Below are 22515 nucleotides of genomic sequence, written 5' to 3'. Positions count from 1 at the left end.
TGCCCACAGCAATACTCCTATGAGGTGAGGGAGTAACCTTAACCCTAACTCTAACCCACAGCTAGTTTTTCATACCTGAAGTGAGACTAGAATTCCCAGCCACTGGTTTCTAGGCCAACTCTTTAACCACTACACTACACTAAACTGGCTCTCAAGATTGCAGATTATATGTAATTATTCTGTTTAGTGAAAATTCAAATTGACTCTAAAGCTGTCTAAGAAGATCTCTCTCTAATCTCAGTGACCAGACAGCAAAATGACACATTAGAGGCAATTAAAATGTGAGCAACATCTGGCACCTATTGGGACAACTATCCGGGGATTATGGCATATTGCTCATTGACAATGTCAGTTCTGGGTGGATAATTCATAGGAAAGGAATATAAGATGGAAGTGTAAACAGCCTCATACGCATAGGAATCACCAGTTGGAACATCTATTTGCACACGTTACTGCTTTGGCCTTTAAAATAATGATCAGGTAACCTTCTCTGTGTTCCCTCATGGCAGCTCTCTAGCTTTAAAATGCTCTCCCCTGATTAACTTTAATTGGGGACCAGTGTTAATACTGTATAGGTATAGAACTATAATACTGTATAGAACATGTATTTTAGGCCCTAAGCAGGTAGAGTGAAGAAACCTTTCCTCTTGTCCAATTATTACATTGGGAGGCTAATAAAAAGAAGCAAAAGCATGGGACCACTGTGCTTGTACTTTCAAAAAATAAACCAAAAAATACTTTGCATTTCTAAGAACCTCATCTTGAAAAGTTGCCAGGAATGAAGTTTTAGCTCCAGTATTTTTCTGCTGCAATGGTGCATGGTTAGTTCATCTTAGATTTCCATTCCCAATGGTACTTTTATAATTGTTGTGTCATCTGAGGTCACAGAAAGGCTATTTTAAGTAACCAGAATTTTAAAAATGTATAAAGTGTTAAATAAATTTACCTGCAATGTGTTGGAATATGACTGTGGGTCATTTTCAGTTTAGTTTACACCCAACACAATCCAGTCAGTGCCTATGGCCAGATCAGAGCCCACTATTTAGTACAACTTGAAAAAAATTCAAGTAGTCCTTTGACCTATGGCCACAATTAGTCCAAAATTTCTGTTCTAAGCGAGTTGTTCTGTTTCTGTTCTAAGTGAGTTCTAAGCGAGTTGTTAAGTGAATTTTGCCCCATTTTATGACCTTTCTTGCCGCAGTTGTTAAGTGAATCACTGCAGCTGTTAAATTAGTAACACAGTTGTTAAGTGAATCTAGTTTCCCCATTGATTTTGCTTGTCAGAAGGTTGCAAACGGAGACGACATCACTCTGGGACACTGCAACTGTCATAAATATGAACCAGTTGCCAAGCATCCAAATTTTGCTCACGTGACCATGAAACTGCTGCAATGGTCGTAAGTGTCAAAAACATTCATAAACCATTTTTTCAGTGCTGTTGTAACTTTGAAAGCTGACTAAACGAACTGTTGTTAAGTTGAGGACTACCTATATTTTTGTTTATTAGACCTCAGCAAGCACTTTAAAGATCCGCAAGTGTTAGCTGGCAAAATGGAATAAAAGTTAGGCAAAAGCTGGGGAAGAGAGATACAAACAACCAGCCCCAGTTAAAAGAGCAGAGGATATAATAACAAAAATTGACATTTTTATACCTATATATTTAAAAAAATGCAGAATGTTCCACAACCACTGGAAATAATCCTGTGCATAGTCAGCATGGACAGTAGCATGTTTAATCCTTTTATGTCCGTAACAGAATCAAAATAGAGAAGGGAACGAGAGGATCTCTATTCTGCACTACGGAGGAAACTATTTGGCTGACAGGAATGATGCATCCAGCACATAGATTTGGAGAAGTCATTCCTAGCTCTACAAATAATGTGGCATTTTTTGTCAGCCAAATCTGTGCAAATACATAGCAAGATATGCAGATCATTATGGCAGTAAAAACTAATATTACCCTGTTCTGATATTGAGGATTTTTTCACTTGTTTTGGAAATGATTAATAGTATTCTGTTTGAAAGCATGCGCACGCGCGCACGCGCGCACACACACACCAACAACAACAACAGGAAATCTATCTGTAAAGTCTTGATTGTTCAGACACCTCTAATGTTCTTATCAGAGTTCTGCAGACCCTGCTTGCATCAGTCATAGTTTCGAGAATCAGCAGCAAAGCTCCCCCCCGCCCCCCATTTAATAGTCATTTCCAAAGAAATAGTTGAAACCTTTTTCTGAAAAAGTAGACGTTTCTGTCATTTTTACATGATTTAACTTTAGAGAAAACATCAAGGTTTTTCGAAGATACCACCTGAGAGAAGTAATTCTAAAGGAAATACAGTAGTATAGGAATAGTATGTAAAAATGCAGAAGAAGGTTTTGTTTCTGCTTTATCTGGCCTTTTGCAAATGATTGAATTTCTGGGTGTGCCCCGGGAGAGAAGGGGCACTTAATGAGAATATGCCATATTTCCACTGCAGAGTTGTTGGACTCTAACCCTTGAAAAAGGCACAGGCAGTAAGCACATAGAGAACTTTCTGGGAATTTTAAAAATGGCAGGCTTTCTACTTTCAGAGAAGGCCTAGACAAGCAGCTGGGACAGAGGTTAATAGCTTTTCCTTGATTGAAACAAAATCTAGCCAGGCCTAACTCTTCTTCTGCTTAAAATATTTTGAGATTTATATTATATACAGAAATGTATTTGTAAGAAGACTATTTGTGAAGAGGAATGTATTTAGTTCTAATACAAGTAAAAGTATTGCAGTGGTGGGTTCCGGATCCCGGTGCAATCAGTACAGTGCAAGAGGGCCGGCCGGCCACCACATAAACGCGTGCGGCACGCACGTGTATACTTACTGCCCATGACGCGCCACGATGCTCCATCTGCTCGGCATAGCATCGCGCAGGTGCCGTCAGCTCTGTGTGCATGCACGGAACCCCCGAACAGCTCAAATACAGGTAAGGAGGGTGGGTGGGCCCTCTGGAGAACCGTACCAGAACAGTATCTGGCGCTCCCAGCAGACACCGGTATGCCCGTACTGGGACGTATCGGTCATATCCCACCACTGAAGTATTGGGACAAAAACAGCTTTGCTGGATATATATAGGGGTGGGATTCAGCCGATTCAGACCAGTTCAGGTGACCCGGTAGCTCCGATGATCAGCTGGGGAGTGAACTGGTTCTCTCCAATGATCAGGTTGGCCCACCCACCCACCTGTGAGCTTTACTTACCTATATCCTCTCAGCTGATTCGCACGGCCGAGCAGATTGCCGCACCTCAGCTGTGTTACTCCCCAGAAGTAACGTGGAAAGTAAGTTTTGTTAAAACTCGTGATGAGCGCGGAGCACGTGTCAGGCTTGGGCATGTGCGGAGTGTGCACGAAGCACGTGATCACCGAACTGGTTGTTAAACCGGCAGGGTTCCACCACTGGATATATACATAACACAAACATACACACGTGTGTGTGTGTTTAACAGTTGATCGAATGCCTTTTAAAACTTTTATTATTTTTAATCTAATTTGTTTTCCAATTTGCTAATGCTCTTCTATTGTAGTTGACACTGATCTCTGGAAGTTATTGAAAATATTTAAGATGAATATGTTTAAGATGAATGTTTCTTTAATAATTGCCTAAACAAATGAACCATTAGTGCCTGAAATAATAGTCTTCAATAGTGCCTTGATAAACTGTTGATGGCCCTGTATAGTATAATATTATATATGCCTGCTATATATTAAGATCTGTTGAGTTCAGTGGTTAGGCCAAATATCCTGAGAAAAATAAATAGAAATACAATTTAAAAATACATTGAAATTGAATAGATATTATAAAACTATAGTTACATAAAATAAATACAAAGCCCTACTAGTGAAAAATTCCCTTTGTAAAAAAAGCAACAACTGCTAAGGAAAATGAAACAGTTTATTAAAATGCCGATGTAGAACAGATGGGTGAAATATATAGTGATGGCCTTTCTATTTCTGAGGCACTATTGTTCTCGTATTATGTAAAATCAATATCCGCTGTGACTGAAATGTGATTATATGTGGCAATCAAATGTAACATGATCACTTAGTCCAAGTGACTAAGGGATATTGTCAGAATTGTCAGAGGTGGGACAGTTTAATCATTTATATTTCTTACATTAGCTATTTTCCACAGTCAGCATCACTGAATGACCCAGTTAGTTAATATTTTTAAATGAATGAATAAGGAGAAGACCCCTTATATTTCATGATGTTTGCACATAATCTAAATACTACTAAAATTATTTAACGTGATGAAACAGTAGACCAATAATTTTTGAAATAAGGTACCTTAAAAGAACTAATTTACAGAATGCATCCAAAATCCAGGACCCATGACTCCAAAATAAATGAAATTTGGGGAACTTGTGGCTACTTCACTACTGCTGTTACACTGCTGGGCTACTGCTTTGGTCACCTGATCTTCATTTTCCGTTTCCCAGCCAGTCTTGCAATCCCTCCCCTACCCAGCAGCAGCTACTTGCCTGCATGCTGGAAAAGGAAGGGAGGGAGGGGGGAGGAGACAAGGAGGAAGGAACCTTGTGCACCCTTCCCGCTCCATGCTACACCCCCTTGCACTCCCTCCAAATCCACCACGTTGTTTTCCTAATCTGTGCGGCCTCTGGTATGTCTTTCCTGACTCACAGAAACTCTTCTCCAACCCTATGGACCCTCCCTAACCCACAGTCCTCTGCATGCCTTCCCCAAGCCTTGCAGCATCTATTACGCACCCCTCCACACCCTTCCCAACTTATGCTGGGAATAATACATGCCATCCCTCATCCCAGACTCAGGGACCCAAAATGTCAGAACTGGCCAGTCCACACTATTAGAATTGTGCATAAGGCGCAGGTATAACTAAGGCCGGTAACCTACTCTAAACTTTCTGCCTATTTTTGAAAAATATCTGGAGAAAAAAACCCTGAATGTATGGATAAATGATGGGCATGAGTGAAACATGATGGGCATATGGAAAATTGTGATGAAGGAAGGAAGGGAGGGAGGGAGGAATGAAGGAAGGAAAGCAGTGAAGAGGGAAGGAGAAGAGAGAAGATAGATCTGATGTGTGTTTCTGAAACTAAATGAAAAAGAAAAGACATAATAAAAATGAATGAAGGTATTCTCATCTTCTTGAGTGAAGATGTAAACTTATTTAAGAATGAAAATACTAAAATGCATAATAGAAACTAACTTGCATAATAATAAGTGATATTAATAAAATTACTAACATAATGTTATGCTCTAGATTCTTGTCAATAGCAATAGCACTTAGACTTAGATACCACTTCACAGTGTTTTACGGCCCTCCAACAATCTGGGCCCTCATTTTACCGGCCTCAGGAGGATGGAAGGCTGAGTCAACCTTGAGCCTGATGAGATTCAAACTGCCAAATTGCAGGTAGCTGGCAGTCAGCAGAAGTAGCTGCAGTACTGCATTCTAACCACTGCACCACCACAGCTCAGCCTGTAAAAATCTCAGAATTCATGCTTTTAAGTTAGTGAAATGCTTCAGTTAATAGTTACAATAAAAAAAATCAGAGATATGGTTTCAGCTCAGTTGTGCAAATTCTGAATGAATGTGATTTGCAAGATAAATACTGCTTTGTTAATTAACTGGTTGGTGGATATGAGACCAGGACATATGGGAAAACTTACTGGGCCACTTGAAGATTTGTGAATGAATTAGAATGGGGATTGTTTACTGGAACCTGCTTAGAGAAAGATGTGTTCATTTCATAAATACATAATTTAGCCATATTTGTTAATACATGCATATAGGAAAGGAAGAAGTATAAATCTAAGCATCACTCAATCTTTTCATAATGAAAGACTGAAATAATCATATAAAGGAATCTGAATGTTGAACAGACCATTTTTAATAGTGTCAAAGGAACATCTTGGAAAAAGGAACATGCAAAGAAGTGAAAGGAATTACAGCAAAAATGAGAAAGAATCAGCTTTGTATAGAAAATAATTGATAATTGATGGTTAATTTTACAACAGAATAAATGGAAAGAAAAATGTGGACATTCCACTGAAGAGAGATGAAAGAATAAACCTACAAATGTCATAGAAGCCTGTGGAATTACAATAATGGATGCATGAAAAAGAGTGATTGATGAAAGGATAAGTTAAAGATGCTTGGGATGAGACAATGCATGCAAAGGAATGATTGCTGCAAAAAATCAGAATAGGAGAAACGTATTAAAGCAGATATTTGGTTAGTAGAGAATGAATGGAAACAAGGAACAGGTTCTATTCATTGTGGGAGAAAAAGAATATTTTTACAGAAATATTCTATAAAATATCAGTTTGATGGAGAATAATAACCAGTGTAACTTTAAGCCATGACTTTAAATATAAATATTCAGGAACATAGAAACAGATGCTATATAAGTTCAGGTCCAAGGGGGGGGAGGGGATTAATGGAAGTCATAAATTCTGTGAAAGCACTGGAAAATGCTTAGGCTGCAGTGACAGATAATGCAACTGGAGTAGTGTTACAACATTAAAGCATGAATGTGGTTTGCTTATGATGTAGCTGTGTTTAATGTGTGTATGAAGACTTCATCTGTGTCTTACAATTAGAAGAATGCTGCTGTTGTTCCATTATACTGACGCAAAGATAGCTGGATCAATGCAAACACTTGAAAGAGATTAGAATGTTAAGTGTGTCTAAGAATGGCTTGGCAGCAGAATTCTCTTCAAAGGGTTACAAAGAAATAGCAGTGAACAAAATTAGGGAAGTGCTGTTCAGTCAGCCAGATGACCATAGGCCTTTTTTTTCATTGACAAGTGTATGAATGTGGAAAAGAGAGTTTATTGCCCATTTGTTCATTTCCAGAAATTGAATTTGAATTATGGAATGTTTTGCACAAATAAAGAGTTGCAAATTACTTATTGAATATGATAAGAATGGTTTATGTTGGAAGTCAAATGAGAATAAATGGAATGCTTAGCAAGTGATTCAACCCAGAATAGTGAATAAGGCAAGAATGTATAATCTCGTCTGGGTTGTTTAATGTATTTATGAATTAAAACATAAAAATGCTATGAAGAAGGTAGAGATGTACTGATGGAGATTTAGATGTTTGTTTACAGACAGCGCTTTGGTTGAGATTCTGAATTATTTGCAGCAAATGTTAGGTTGATTGTATAATGCAGCAGTGAGCATGTATCTGAAAATTAATGTATGAAAGAGCTGTGTAATTGTATACAGAGAAGAAAAATAGAATTAAATGGTGTTAAATGGGTATGAATAAGAACATACTTCTACTTCATTTGTTACATGGAATAGAGAGTTGAATATGTTAGAAGAAACATAAAAATAAATGAAAGGCAATGAGAATGGTTTGTGTTGTAAAACCAGAAGAGATATGACCAAGACATGGATGTTGAATAAATATGACTTGAATAAATGAATGAGAACTGAATTACAAGCCAAAGATATCAAGGAAAAGTGAATGGACTGAGAAGGAAGGCAAAAGCAAGAATATCATGATCATGAGTTGCTGTAAGATCCTAAAAAAAAAAGAGAGAAATTTGGAAACAAAGAGTAGTATAATGAATGTGGTAGAGGCAAGGATTGTTTGCAAGGATAGGAAGACAGGAAGTGTTATAGTTAACAGTGTTGAGATAAATTAGATGTAGCCGTATTTCCTCTCTTTTTCTTACTTCATGACTAGATTTTTTTTTTTTTTTGCTTTCTATTTATGGCTGGGGGGACAAAATCACTCAGGCTGGGGGGACAAAATTTAAACCCCTCGGAAAGGGCCCGCAACTTGGGAGTCCTCCTGGATTCACAGCTAACTTTTGACCACCATCTCTCAGCTGTGACCAGGGGGGCATTTGCCCAGGTTCGCCTGGTGCGCCAGTTGCGGCCCTACCTGAATCGGGAGGCCCTCACAACAGTCACTCGAGCCCTTGTGATCTCTAGGCTGGAATACTGTAATGTGCTCTACATGGGGCTGCCCTTGAAGAGCATCCGAAGACTACAGCTAGTCCAGAATGCGGCCGCGCGAGTGATCGTGGGCGCACCACGGTTCGCCCACATAACACCGATCCTCCGTGAGCTGCACTGGCTACCTGTTGGTCTCCGGGTGCACTTCAAGGTCCTACTAACCACCTATAAAGCGCTCCATGGTAGTGGATCTGGCTATTTGAGAGACCGCCTTCTGCCAATTACCTCCCTGCGTCCCATCAGATCGCATAGAGTTGGCCTCCTCCGTATTCCATCCGCCAGTCAGTGCCGACTGGCGACTACTCGGAGGAGAGCCTTCTCTGTTGCGGCTCCGACACTATGGAACAATCTCCCCGTGGAGATTCGTACCCTCACCACCGTCCAGGCCTTCCGCACAGCCCTCAAGAACTGGCTAACCCGTCAGGCCTGGGGATAATCTTATTTCGCCCCTCCCGAATGCTGAGTGAATGTTGAGTTTTATTGTCTAATTTACTTTGTGCACATTTCTTTTTTCGTATTGTCCTACACTCCCCTTCCTTTTTGATTGTAAGCCGCCCTGAGTCCCCTCAGGGAAAAGGGCGGCCTATAAATAAATAAAATAAATAAAAAAAATAAATAAATGGCTCTCTTTTGCATAACACTAATATCCCAGAAGGGAAAGCTGTGATGCTATGTATGGCTTGTGATTCTGCTTTCCTCAGAATAATTTCCTTTTTAAACTAACTTGGATTTAGCTGTTGGTATTAACACTACTTAAACATTTTGCTTCATGATGATGATGATAGTCAACCATAAGGTTATCAAGAGAACTGACTACCAAGGTAGATTGATACGCTCAGAATTACAATCAGTTGGTGGAAGGGGGGGCGGGGCTGGATTCAGCAATTTTTCAGACAATGGTTTGGAATGGTTTTAAGGGTTAATTAATCCTTCTTGCCTTCCTGTTCTCTGCATTATCATGCCGGGGAAATGTAATGCTGCAGCAAACAGGTTTAAGGAATTTTACAGTTTATCTGGAGAGATTTTCACAGTTCTTAGGAGTTTTATAGTGCTGCCAACTGAGCATGTAAATAATACCAAGAGGACTTGTACAGTTTCCGTCATTTATGATTCTGTCACATCTAAACAGATTTACGATCACTGCGGCCTTATCTAGTTTAGTTTAAGAATGGCAAAGAAAAAATATATTTTAATGCTACCTTTACAGAGAAGTCTCTTCCCTGTTTTGTATGCCCTTTTTTATGAAATGGAATTTTACCAGAATACTTATAAGAAATGTTGCCTTTTAAAAGCAATATAAAATTACATAAGTAGTTTCTAAATGTATTTTGCTAAGTGTCGCTAAAATTTATTTACACACTTATTTACTAGATAAATGAGTTTATTTGCCTTTTTTTGCACTTCTTTTTTATCCTAATTCTAGAGATTTGTATGGCTCCCATACTCCAGCTACTTTGGAAATAATTAAAAATATGGTTCTACACCCAGATGATTGCCAGGTTTTGGTTACTTTTTGCTGATTTTTAGAATGTTTGATTGTTTAACTCTTCCAAACACACACACTTTTTTAACTGTTCTCCAAAACTTTTAACCAAAACTCAACTCTAACCACCCAACAGCAAAACCATATAGAACAGGGGTGTGAAAATCCCGACGACAAGTTGTCATCATGTGACACATCGCAACTTTTTTCCCCTTCGCTAAAACAGGGATGGTTGTGGCCAGCACATGACATATCTGGCCCGCAAGCTGTGAGTTTGACACTCCTGATATAGAGCATTTTAATAAATGATGTGAATTTGGATAGGTCTCTGAGAACGCAAATGTTACTGTAGCGAGGAAAACTAACTCTCACTCTACCTGCTCATTCTTTGCACTTGTCAGATGGATAGGATTTTTAGATTTTACAAGTTTAAAAAGTTCTAGGTGAGATACAGGAAGCTTGTAGCTCTCCAAACGTTATATGGTAGCTCCCATAATTTCTGACCACTGACTGCTGTTTGGGAATAGAGAAACACATTCTTAGGTTTTGCTGGGGGTTTATGTTACACTGATGAATACTCTCTTTTTAAATATTGCTTTATAATTTTATCAAAGGTCTTGTGCACATTTGGGAAAGCATCCCTCCCCCCAATTAGCAATAGCAATAGTAGTAGACTTATATACCGCTTCATAGGCCTTTCAGGCCTCTCTAAGCGGTTTACAGAGAGTCAGCATATTGCCCCCAACAATCTGGGTCCTCATTTTACCCACCTCGGAAGGATGGAAGGCTGAGTCAACCCTGAGCCGGTGAGATTTGAACCGCTGACCTGCTGATCTAGCAGTAGCCTGCAGTGCTGCATTTAACCACTGCGCCACCTTGGCTCTTAATTAAATCTCTTCATCCAAAATGGAAGCTTGATGGGGGGAAATTCACTAAGTTTCACTATTTTCCCATTTATTTTGGTGACGTTGTTTTGCAATGTTCTTCACCATTCTGCTATATTTATATTATCCTCACTTGTCCTTTTGTACGATCCATGGATGCCTGTGAGTTGAAAATTGCATCTGGCCTTAGCAGCTTAGAAGAGTGTCTTCACCTACATTATCTAGAAAGGCTGTAATGACAAGAGGTGCAAATGCATCATTTATGAATTATAGTAGTGCAAGTTAAAAGTAGGTCAAAGTTTCCTGAGAGAAAATGGAAGTATTTACAGCATGTGTAGAAAGCTGGCCTTACAAATAAATAGCAAGGTATACAGTTCTCATTACATTGAGGTCAGCTCGGACCTCAGTTTAACACAGAATAGTGATGTAGACAGAATATTCAAATCCTTAGATGTAACATAGTTTCTTATGAGGAGTTTCCAAACTATCTTCAGCATTACTTTTGGGCAAGCATGTTTACAAACAGCAAAACAACAAAACTGATTATAAAAGGATGTCCCAATTTTGTATTGCATGCAAGTAATAGGATTTATAGAAGCACGGTCAATTATATTATTCTATGTAATATTTTTACAGGGTTTGTTCTTTTCATTTATGGTGAATGACATTACTTTACTGCTACATGCTTCAGCTAAGTTCTCCCCCCTATCATCATGTACAAAAATCCAATGTCTTTATAGGCTTGTTTTGCTCCAGGCCTAGGGGACCAATGAATGAAAACAATTTTGAGCACCAGTGATTCTTGTTGCCTTCAGGCCAACCTCTTTTCTCCCAAGTTGTTATTTGAATTTTGCGACAGAGAATGATTTTCAGAGTCCCAAAGGCTGTTGCTCATTCAGGTGCCTATCCCTTGGCTCATTCCCAAAATACTGAAAACACCTCAACACTGTTGTCTTGACTAAGATGACTTATATTCTTTCAAGGTGATTGTGTTGTTTGTCAAGATAGTAAAATAAAAAAAAGTTTCCAAAGCAAACGTAGCTAAAATGCCTTTGTGCTGATTTCAAAGACTGAACTGTGGAACAATATTTTCACATTTCTTACTTGCAGAGAGAGAAATACCAATAAACAAATGCACATTCTCAGACCTTTTAATCTTTCCTCAGAGCTATGAAAATGGGACAGCTAAACAGGAAAAGTGTGAGGCATCAAATCACAGGACTATTTCTTGATGAACTCAAAGAGTTGGTCTAAATGGCAACTTAATTGGAAGGCTTGAATTTGCAGCAGTTTCTGTAAGGAAAGGGACTATCTACATAGATGTCTCCTTCTCCCTCCCTCCCTCCCTCCCTCCCTCCCTCCCAGTGGTGGGTTTCAAAAAATTTTTGAACCTACTCTGTAGGTGTGGCCTCCTTTGTGGGAGTGGGTTGCTGGCCATGTGACCTGGTGGGAGTGGGTTGCCGCCCATGTGTTTTCTCTCTCTCTCTCTCTCCCTCTCTCTCTCTCTCCTTTTGTCTCTCTGTCCCTTTTTCCTTTTTTTCTTTCATCTCTTTCTCACTTTTTCTTTCTTTTTTCTTTTTTAATTTATTTCTTCTTTTCTTTCTCTTTCTCTCTCTGTGTGAGTCTGTCTGTCTGTCTGTCTGTCTTTGTGTGTGTGTGTGTGTGTGTGTGTGTGTGTGTGTGTGTGTGTGTGTGTTTTTCAAAAAAATTTGGAGCCTCTTCTGTAGGTGTGGCCTGCTTTCTGGTGGAACCTCTTCTAACTGGTTCGGTAGATTTGACGAACCGGTTCTACCGAACTGGTGCGAACTGGTAGGAACCCACCTCTGCTCCCTCCATATTCTATTTGTTAGAGAATAAACATGCTTCAGCAAGAAACTAGATCTTCAAAATTACTGGGAATATGTTGTGACTAATTTTACTTTAAAGAATAGTCCATATCAGTGAAGAACTCATCTATATGTAAAAAACTAAAGGTTAGTAAGAATGGTATTTTGTCAATGGAGTAAAAATAGCAGTCTTTTTGATCGAGCAGTCTCCTTTTCATGTTAAATAGTACAAAAATAATTGTAATTGCTTTAAATCAATTGCCTTGATTGTAATTCAAAATTTGTTTAAATTTTACATGAACTCTGCAATAAGGTTATTTGATACTGTTGCTGTAACTCATCGGAAAGTCTGTTTTTCAGTGACAGGAATGTGCTAAAGTAGGAGGCAAAAGCCTTCAGTATGTATCTGATTAAGGTCTGGTCAGTTTCAGGCAACAGAGAGAAGGTCCTAATCAACTGATTAAGGTTATAGAGCAGAGCTTGTTAACTTGAGTTAGCACTTATTGAAAAGTACTGCACTGGGGGGAAAACTGCTTTAAAAAGAGATACTAGAAATGCCTGATACTATTTGATTGTAAGGCTGTGAATGCCAAATGGAGAACTTATGGAGAAAAAAGAAGACATGTCTTCCTTTTGCCAACAATCTTCCTATTTTAGAAGCAAACCTACTGATTTCAATGGCCCTTTGTTTCAAGCAAACATTCATAGGAGTGGAATGGCCATTAAAAAAACCATAATCTCAAAATGTGAACATACCAGTGCAAAAATGGGACTCCTCTGAAGTATGAAGGTTTACTTTAAGGGCAACATAATTTTCAGTGTCCTCCTTGTTTTTAAAAAATGATGCGAAAGAAACTTGTTTGTGAAGAAGCTGTTCTGAAAGAAAGAGCAGGTGGGATGTGGGTGTTTCTTCTTTACCCACCCCATTTTCTGCACCAATCTCCCCTCCTCCATCTGTCTTTTGTAATGCAGACAAACTGCATGTTTACCAGGTAAAGCTAGATTGTGGGTTGCACAGATGGATTGCTATCTAGTGCTTGACACTCCTTTCAGCAGGAACATCTTCCTTGCTGCTGCCTTAGAAGAGTGTTTGCAGTTTTCTTGCTAGCTAAAACCATTACTAGCTGCTAGGTCAGTAAGATGGGAATTCTGGCAGATAAGATCCTGTTTCAGAGACTGTTGTATATTGGGGGATGCCAACTGCATAGCAGGTGCTTACAATGCACATATGTGTGACTGTACAATGTAAATCATAGGGGATAGTTTGATTTTGCCTATATCAAGTGGTCTTGATAGGATAGAAATAATAAGCATGCCTGCTCTGCCTTTTGTTCTTATTTCTATTTCCTGATTTATTGTAATTATTCTAATAGGATAAAAGAAACAATTTATTCACCAAATGAAGACAAATTAGCTCACAGGTGTCTAACTGTTCATAGGAATAATATTTTCTCTCATACTAAAACCATAGAACAAACATAACCTTTTCTGACTGGCTGTAATTCTCAGGCAGTGATCTTCCTGAACACTGTCACCTAGTATCTTAACTTGATGGGTAGCTATGGAATTAGATCCTGACCTCCTTGTTGAATCATTTTGTTTATATGATTTTGTAGTTTCCAATATTTTTTAAAAAAACAATAAAAATAAAAGATTTCTGTATTCAAAGAAATAGGCTAAATGACTTCCATTACAACAGGCTGGTTAAGACTTTTAATAAAATGCTTCTTGCACCTGTTTCCTTTAACAACCATGGACAAATCATGGAAGCTTATAGTATAGGGAGGGGGGATGATCTAACAGGTCATGGATTCTCTAGCTGTATATAAAGCCAAGCAGAATAGAAAGCCATGCTTGTGTCTACTGATCATAACATTAAAATACAATACAATAAAGTAGATGCTGTTAAGACTAGCTCATTAGGTCCAGAATCCAAAAGCGTCTCTTTCAACTCAAAATCACACATGTCTCTGAGAGGCAGACCTCGTAAAAAAATGAGGAGCCAGCCATAACTACAGCTTTGTTCTGTAGCATACTCCATGCCAGTGGAGCAATAGCAATAGCACTTAGACTTATATACCACTTTACATCCCTCTCGAGGCGGTTTACAGAGTCAGCATATTGCCCCTAACAATTTGGGTCCTCCTTTTACCCACCTTGGAAGGATGGAAAGCTGAGTCAACCTTGAGCCTGGTGAGATTTCAACTGCCAAATTGCAGGCAGCCGGCAGTCAGCAGAAGTAGCCTGCAGTACTGCACTCTAACCACTGTGCTACTGTGGCTCACTAGAGAGCAAGAGAACAAACAGGAAAGTATGTTTGAAAATCAGAACTGGGAGAAGAAAACTGGAGGGGGTACAGTGCAAGAGTTTGTGGAGTCTCCAGAAAACTTCTTTCCCATGGGATCATCACTGTTAAAAAAAAAGGAAACAGTGGGTAGTGGGAGAATCTGGTGAGGTGGCTGTGTTTCACTTTCTTGTATTGCGTTTTAAAGTTATGATCTCACAAGCACTTCTATGGATTCTGATCAGCCTTATAGATAACTAGACAACATGTTGGGTTATTCTTCCCCATATAATATAGGCTTGCACTATTTCTCCTTCCCTCATGACCCCCAGGAGAGCCCCAGTGAAGCTTCTTCCTTGTCCTGTTCGGCTGACCTATGGTACTGCCCCCTACATTGCTGAAGTGAGGGGGAACAAAGGGAGCAACGGACCACAAGGAAAGCTGTATCTCTGTATCAAAGACATTCTGGTGTGTCCCAGTGACACCTAACCAGCCTTAGATGATCACATTCTCCCTCATACATTCCCTTTTCACATATAATATAAGCAGGGAGCCCCACTGAAGCCGCCTCCTCTAATTTCTCCTCCTCCCACTTGGCTGATCTGTAGAACTGATCATTTTGTTGTGTGGAGGGTGAACAAAGGAATCCATGAACACTGAAGGAAATTCCCCTTCTCCAATTCCACCATGTTCTCAAGGGGCCCCCTTCCTCCCAGGAGGAATAGGGCACACTCAGCACCTCCCAACCAGCTCTACTTTGCCACAGGGTATTTGAATCATTCCCTCATTCTTCCTTCATGGGCCAACCCTATTGAGAGATTTTGAATTTCAGCTTTGGTTGAAAAGCAGCCAATGGCTGGTCACCTGTTGAGCCTTGTCATCAATTGTTTGGGCACAGGGATCAAAGTGGGTGAAGATATGCCCTCTTCGTGCCATGAAACCTTCAGGTACGGTGGCTCTGAACTGGCAACAACTATGCCAAATTTCAATCCCACAGGAGTCATGGATCTCACATTTTGGGCGCATTCTGTAAGTTAGGTTTGAGGTACATTGATTCAAACCATATTGTTCTACGACACACCATTTTGCCCTATTGAAGGTTGCAAAGTATCAAACAGACATAATTTCATTGTATGGATTAGATATGTGCACATTTCTTAATAGTGCAGGCAACATTTGAATGCAGTTTGAGTATGATTGTATAGATAGATCTATTTGTTATATGTGTAACTGAGTCATTTTGTGTGCCCTCTTTAGCTTCTTAAAGTGAAGTGGAGCTTAACTATATGGTGAGCATACTCCAGTTGTGATAGAAAGAAGGCCTGAATGGGCTGAGAAACTAACAGGATTAGATCAGAGAAAATAGAAGGATGTGAGGGTAAGGATGGGTTTAGACTTGTTATGTTTTAAACATGGAGGCGATGTGAACCTTTTGCCACTTTCCCAACTATCTCTGTTAACTGTAATATTCTCAGTTATTCTTTTGCCATTTTGCAAATCTTATTATCATACAGATTTTTAAGACTACAAGTGCTTGCTCGGGGAAAAGAAACCCACCAGTTTATAAATAATTGTGATTATTTAACTATGTTGCATATTAACACTCATATAGCCACATTTTATCTTGGGGATTCCAAGAATCAACAGATTTGTGGCTCCTAAGCAGCCTCTTTAATTAACTTGATTCAGATATTGCTATGTCATTGGTATATTCCTCATGGGGGAAGACAATTCATTTATTACTGCTTAGCCAAAACATGCCACCGCTTTCTTTTTGTATCTAGGGGGTTTATTGAGTGATGTGCCTTGCTTTCTATACTGAGTGCACAGCCAACTGAAAAAATATCACAACTATTTGCCTCAGAAAGATTGCTGGGCTTACAATCTTTCATAATTTTAGGAATCTAAGGGCAGAAACTGGTTTTACTAGGCCCAAATAATGTGATTTTTGTACATTGCTGCTGGTGTAATTCTGCCTTTGCCAAAGTATCTTTTGAGGTAAGACAAGCAAGCCCAATGGGCCACAAATCATTCTTGTAGTTGCTGCCCTTATAACTATCTATTGAAGTGAAGCCTCCATTGAGGCTACTTTATGACTGATGTCACAGCACCTTGGAAAAGGGTTAGAGTGACAGGCTATATTCCTAATATGGTCAGATGGAAACCATCAGAAATAAGAACCAGCTCGGAGAAATACACACGCTGGATGCATTAGAGGAAATAATAGAAGCCTTCAGATAACAGCTCCCAAAAAGAACAAATGACTTGCAACAAAATACCTTTAAGACCTATGAAGAGGTTCAGGTATGTTTTATTTAGTTTAATGAGTAAAAGGCAATATTCCATATGTGCATAGGCATATCAGGTGCATCAGAATCTGCAGTTTAATGACAATTTTGCATTTGCTGCTGATTGGTTACTCTGTTTTATTATTGTCTCCTAGGTTAAAGAATGGCTATGTTTAAATTGCCAGATGCAGAGAGCTTTGGGAATGGACATGACCACAGCACCCCGCTCCAAAAGTCAGCAGCAATTACATTCTCCTTCCCTTTCTCCTTCCCATTCCCCCGCCAAACAGCCACAACCACAGCCACAAGCGTCAACAGGACCAGAGAAACAACCCAGAACTATGCAGCCAGGGCCCAGGCCAAGTGCTGCAACCATGCAGCCTCCATCCCCCAAACATCCCCCAGTCTCACCCCAGAGAGAACCACCCAGCCAAGTCCAGCCAAAACCTGCTGCTCCTCAGGAAGTGATGAAGTCTTCCCCTCAGCATCAACAAGCAAAGCCTTCATCCATTGATCAGAGAAAGATTGTAGGAGACTCCCCAGCTAAGACTCCGGTCCCTCCTCCCAGTGCTATGGGGGCTCAAGAACAAACCCAAGAGGGCCTCACTGGGAAGCTTTTTGGATTTGGAGCTTCCCTCCTGACCCAGGCAAGCACACTCATGTCTGTTCAGCCAGAGGCCACTCCACCAAGTCAACAGTCTCCTGGCAAAGTGCCTCCAAAAATTGTCTTCAGTGATGCCAGCAAAGAAGCTGGCCCTAAGGCCCCAAGCACTGGACCTGGAACGCAGAGTAAGCCTGGAACTGTCCCAGCTGCAAAGCAAGCGAAAGCAGAACAAGTAACCAAGCCAAAGGAAGTGCCGAAAGAAAGGGTTTTATGCCCCCTCTGCAAAGCGGAGATAAACGTGGGCTCTGGAGAGCCCTCCAATTATAATACCTGCACATCCTGTAAGCAGCAGGTCTGCAACATGTGTGGATTCAACCCAACACCTCATGTGGTAGAGGTAAGAAAAGTCTTTTATATATATAAATGACCAGAATTGTATGAACTGATTTTAAGGTGCCAGTTGCCGTTATGCTGGTAGGAAAATAAAGGCATAATGGAAGCCATTTTTGCAGATTTCCATTTTGCTACCGTTGAAATGGAGCTTAGTAGGACTAATCTCTGGAAGTTTTTTTTAGTGGTGAGGGAATGGGCCAGAATACAGTGGCAGCAGGAAATTAAAAATCACCACATTGACATCTTCAGATTGAAAGAGATGTAAATTTTGGCCTTGAAATGTGGCAGTGACTTGTCTGTCATTTGATATTGCTTAAAGCTGTCAGCTTTAAACGTGACCATGACTTGTGTATTGATGATGTTACGTTTTCAATAGGGAACCCAAAGTGGGATGAATGGCAGAATTGCCAGGAAGGTAGTATGACTGTTTTCGTTTATCTATAAGTGAAACAATTCACATGAAAAACTAATCAAGTATTGCTAGAATCTGATGCATTGTTATATAGGAAAAGTTAGCGCAGTAAGCATAACAATGTTATACTCATCAGTAATACTTTTTTATCCTCTTTGTGAATGCTACTCTCTTGTTTTGCAGTATTAGTTTAATACAAAAAAAGAAAGAAAGGACAAATAAACAACAAGGGAAGTTATAAAGAAAGGAAGAAACTATAAAAAGAAGTCTTTCAAAAAGAAACAAAAATGAATGGTTATTCTGTAATTATGACTCTATAATTAACTTTGCTAGAGGGTTCATTGGACTCCATTATATCAAAATAGACAATAATGGCCTTTCAGTCGAACGCATCCTCCAGTAATGAAACTCAGGAGGGACAGTTGGTTAAATCCCAAAGCAAACACAACTCATCACTTCCTTGAGGTTAAATAGTTGGCATCAAAAACTTTGCTGGATGATTTATTTATTTTTGGAATCTTCTGAGGAAGCAGCTCATTAGGAGAGAAAGAAACAATTTTAAATCCATTTTAGGGTTGTGGAATATAATCCTCCAGGATGCCAGAAGGATTTGAAGCCACACAGATGTCTAGGTGTAGTAAGTACTTGAGTGAAACTATTATTTTATTCGATTTCAAATATGCTTAAAGCCTTTGCCTGATTCCCTGAGAGTCAATCTCCATCCTGGATGAGCTTAGTCATTGTTCTTTTGTTTACACTTGCTCTTAATCATTTCCTTTAAACCTAATACCCACAGGTATTTTTCTTTGCTGTTCTTTATTTGTAATAAACTAAATACTATTATAAGAAGACATTTTAGTGCTAGTTGGTGCCCTGGAGATTATAAGCTGATAACTCATTTCAAAAGGCCTAGCCTCATCTGACTGACTGCCAAAATGTTTGTTTAAACTGTCCGTATATTTTTATTGATAGGCAAAAATCTTAACTAGATATTTTCCATCCTTTTAGCCTTGCTCCTGAAGCCCTGGTTAGGAGGGAAAAAATGAGAGTGGTGGCAAAATGAATACCAGCTGAAAACTGTAACCCAGATAATTCTGCTTAGATGGAAAAGAGTAAGATCCTTAAAACTACGGAAATTTAAAATTAGTTTGGAAACAAAGATGACATTGAACCAAACAGGCCCAACTGATACTGAGTGTATAGATTCTCTACGAGTACATCTGAATGTATTGTAACCTGAGCATTAAAATGAGGAGGTAGGGCTCAGATGCATGTCAGAGTGAATCTTTTTTGATTTGTAGGTCATCATTTCCTTTTATATCAGAGGATCATATCAGAAATGGCTCTACAAATGTGCCTGTTTTTGTTAATACTATCTTGTAATGCACAATGAGCTAGTATAGGTGACTGGGCAACGGATGGGCTCTAAATTAGCACTGAAGCAGCAGGAAGGCAATGCAGTAGGTGCTACATGCTGCTGGAGCATCTGTTATTTCAATGGGACATAAAATCCAATCCATGATTAGCTGGCCTGGTTCCAAGTTGTATCATTTCCGTTAGCTCAAATTCTACTTTGTATTTCTCAAAAGGGAAATGCTATTTTGAAGAGCACATAGGATACCAGTTGGCCAGTTTCTTGGATCAGCCAAAATTACCATTGACAGCAGCAAAATAATGTAATCTCTGCAAGAATTACTTGACCAGCCCTAGAGTTCAATCCTTAGCACTGCTGAAAAATTATTATCTTATTTCCTTTATTCCCATTAAATTCAGGACAATTATGGCACTCCCCCCCCCACACACATTTTGTTCCTATTGTAAGCTGTGGAGGAGAGGTCTATAGAGATTCTCAGTCATCCAGGTCATGGTTGTCCCAAAGGTGCTTTTTTTTAGGAGGCCACTGGACGTTCTTATTTTTTCTTTTGAAGACATTTTGCTTCTCATCCAAGAAGCTTCTTCAGCTCTGGCTGGATCCTTCCATTTCCCACTAACCTATCAGAGCTGAAGAAGCTTCTTGGATGGAAAGTGAAACGTCTTCAAAGGAAAAAACAAGAAAGTCTAGTGGTCTCCTGAAAAAGCACCTTTGGGACTGTTGGAGGAGAGAAAAATTCAGGTGCTGATTTTTATAGTGATGATTTCTTTACCATATCTCACATTCTTAGCTGTGTTACCTCGTTGTTGGATGACTCTGGCAAAAGATGTAACTTTTTTCTGCATGGTCCACGTCAATTATACATACAGTAAAGGAGAGTTCCGACATTTACATAGCTTATTGTATTGAGCGAGTTGTTCTAATAACATTGATACCTACTCATAACGATTTCATTGATGCAAAAAAGCAGCAAAATAATCTAAGTCCTGTTGCAGCTTTTTTTAACTTGCTTGCTAATATTGTTTTTTTTTAAAAAAAAAAATCAATGTTTTTCTCTCTTCTTTAATTGCTTGCCATCCAAATATAGTAGAGAAAATAGCTTTGTCACTCTGTGTTTGTTTGTTTTTATTTATTAATTTTGGGTATAGATTGCTTGTGCAGTCTTTTTATATAAAAACTAAGTTTTTTTGCAGTAAAAAGAAAGATGGTTCGTTTTTGTTTCAGATTTGTTTCAGATTTAATTCAGACAATTAGTATTTTTTCCATAAAAGATATTTTATGAATATGTACAGATAATAGAGCACAGCGAAACAAGTTTAGCTCGCATGACAGTTTCTTTTAGCTGAGTTCTAACTATGCTCATCTGGAAGTAAACAGCATTAATTTTTATTCCGGAGACAAGTCATCATGTTTGTTTGTTGTAGTAGTAAAAAATAAGTAATCAGTTTTGGATGGGGCAATATGGAAGTTAAGTGAGCAATAAACAACCGTTTCCAAAGCTTTGTCAGTCAGCTCATTGTAAGGTGGTTTGCTGAGGTTCAGTTGATAGATCAATTTCAATGCTTCTGGTATCTACTAATATTCAAAAGCATGCCACTCTTGGCCTCCTTCTTAACTAGTCATTGTCCTTACAACATGAACATGTCTTTTAAATTGTTAAGACCAATGACTTGGTATTGAAGAACATAATGACAACATTTAATTTCGGATCATATCAAGGAACATTTATAATATCATAGATGTGAACCAAAAAGGTATTTAACTTATATCCACTGCTCAGCCTCTTTTAAGAGTCATGATGTTTTATACCAGTTGTCCCTCACTGGTAGATAGCTAAAATTTCTTTCTTCAAAAGAATTTTTCCCTGTGATTCAAATCTGATAGAAACTACCCAATATATACTCCTCATATGATCAAAGCAGCTCTCAATCTCTAAACTCTCCCTTGTTGGAACATATGGCAGGACGTTTCCCTTGTTTACCTTGTCAGACAATAGGCCTAACATAATATATCATATAGTTAAAGTTTCTGCTACAACTACTAAAGCATGTAAACAAATTACTTTCATAATGAAGAATAAACATTATGTTCAGAGTCAGTTATTTACATGCTAAGTAACTAAAATTGTACATACAGATCAGTAGTAGGTTCTGGATCCTATTGCAAGCAGTACAGTTGCAACGGGGCCCGGTGTCCTCCACGTGAATGCACACAGCACGCGCGCACACACATGCAGCGCGCGCATGCGTCTTACCCTCCAGTGACTACTCCACGACATTCCAGCTGCTCGGAGGAGCATCACACAGGCGCTGTATGCACTGTGTGCAGAAGTGTCGAAGAGTTTAAAGACAGGTAAGGATGATGGGCAGGCGGGTGGGCCCTCCGGAGCACCATACCGGAATGGTACCTTGTGCTCTGGGCAGGCACCGGTACGCCCATACCGGGGCGTACCGCCTGCAACCCACCCCTATACAGATTTAAATGGCTTTCATTATGCTGCATTATTGTAATGCAATTTTTGCTGCTCAACTCATTTATTGTTCCAGTCATTGATCAGATAAATTGGTCGGATTGTTCTGTGTGTGACAAAAAGAGGTACTGCCCTTTCTTCCATTTTGAATATAGCAAAGCTCACATACATGAACTTTTAAGAATTAGTTGTGCGGGTCTTAGTTTGCTTCAGTGCAAAGATATGAAATCGGGGCTAACTAAGGATGGTGGTGAAAAAATGCAACAAAAATTTCTTTGTAAGCCTTTTCTGTGGGCTTTCTGCAGGACTCTTAACTCACAAATGAAGAATTTGACCCATCCTTTCTTGTCTTTGTAGGTTTTAATGGGGGTTAGTATGGTTATGCCCTGTAATTAGTGTGGATTTTTTAAATGCTAGATCATTATCATCATATATATAAATTTTAATTCTTGTGATATGGCTACCTGAAAAGAGGGCTCTAGAGAGAAGTATAAAATGAACAAAAAAT

The 22515-nt window shown here is 39.2% G+C and overlaps 1 protein-coding gene across 3 annotated transcripts in view; it reads left to right on the top strand.

The window, feature by feature from the left end:
* BSN (bassoon presynaptic cytomatrix protein) overlaps positions 1–22515 on the top strand; it is a 205435-nt gene that overhangs the window by 40352 nt on the left and 142568 nt on the right. For all 3 annotated transcript variants that reach the window (XM_087709259.1, XM_087709257.1, XM_087709258.1), the window contains exon 3: positions 16912–17757. In XM_087709259.1, coding sequence (XP_087565385.1) covers positions 16912–17757 — 846 coding nt within the window. The remainder of the gene's footprint in view (positions 1–16911; positions 17758–22515) is intronic.

This window comes from Thamnophis sirtalis, unplaced genomic scaffold (genome assembly GCF_051295495.1).
Source record: "Thamnophis sirtalis isolate CommonGarterSnake01/CBP01778 unplaced genomic scaffold, rThaSir2_p1.2 scaffold_3, whole genome shotgun sequence".
NCBI lineage: Eukaryota > Metazoa > Chordata > Lepidosauria > Squamata > Natricidae > Thamnophis > Thamnophis sirtalis.
This window is presented reverse-complemented; position numbering and strand designations above follow the sequence as displayed.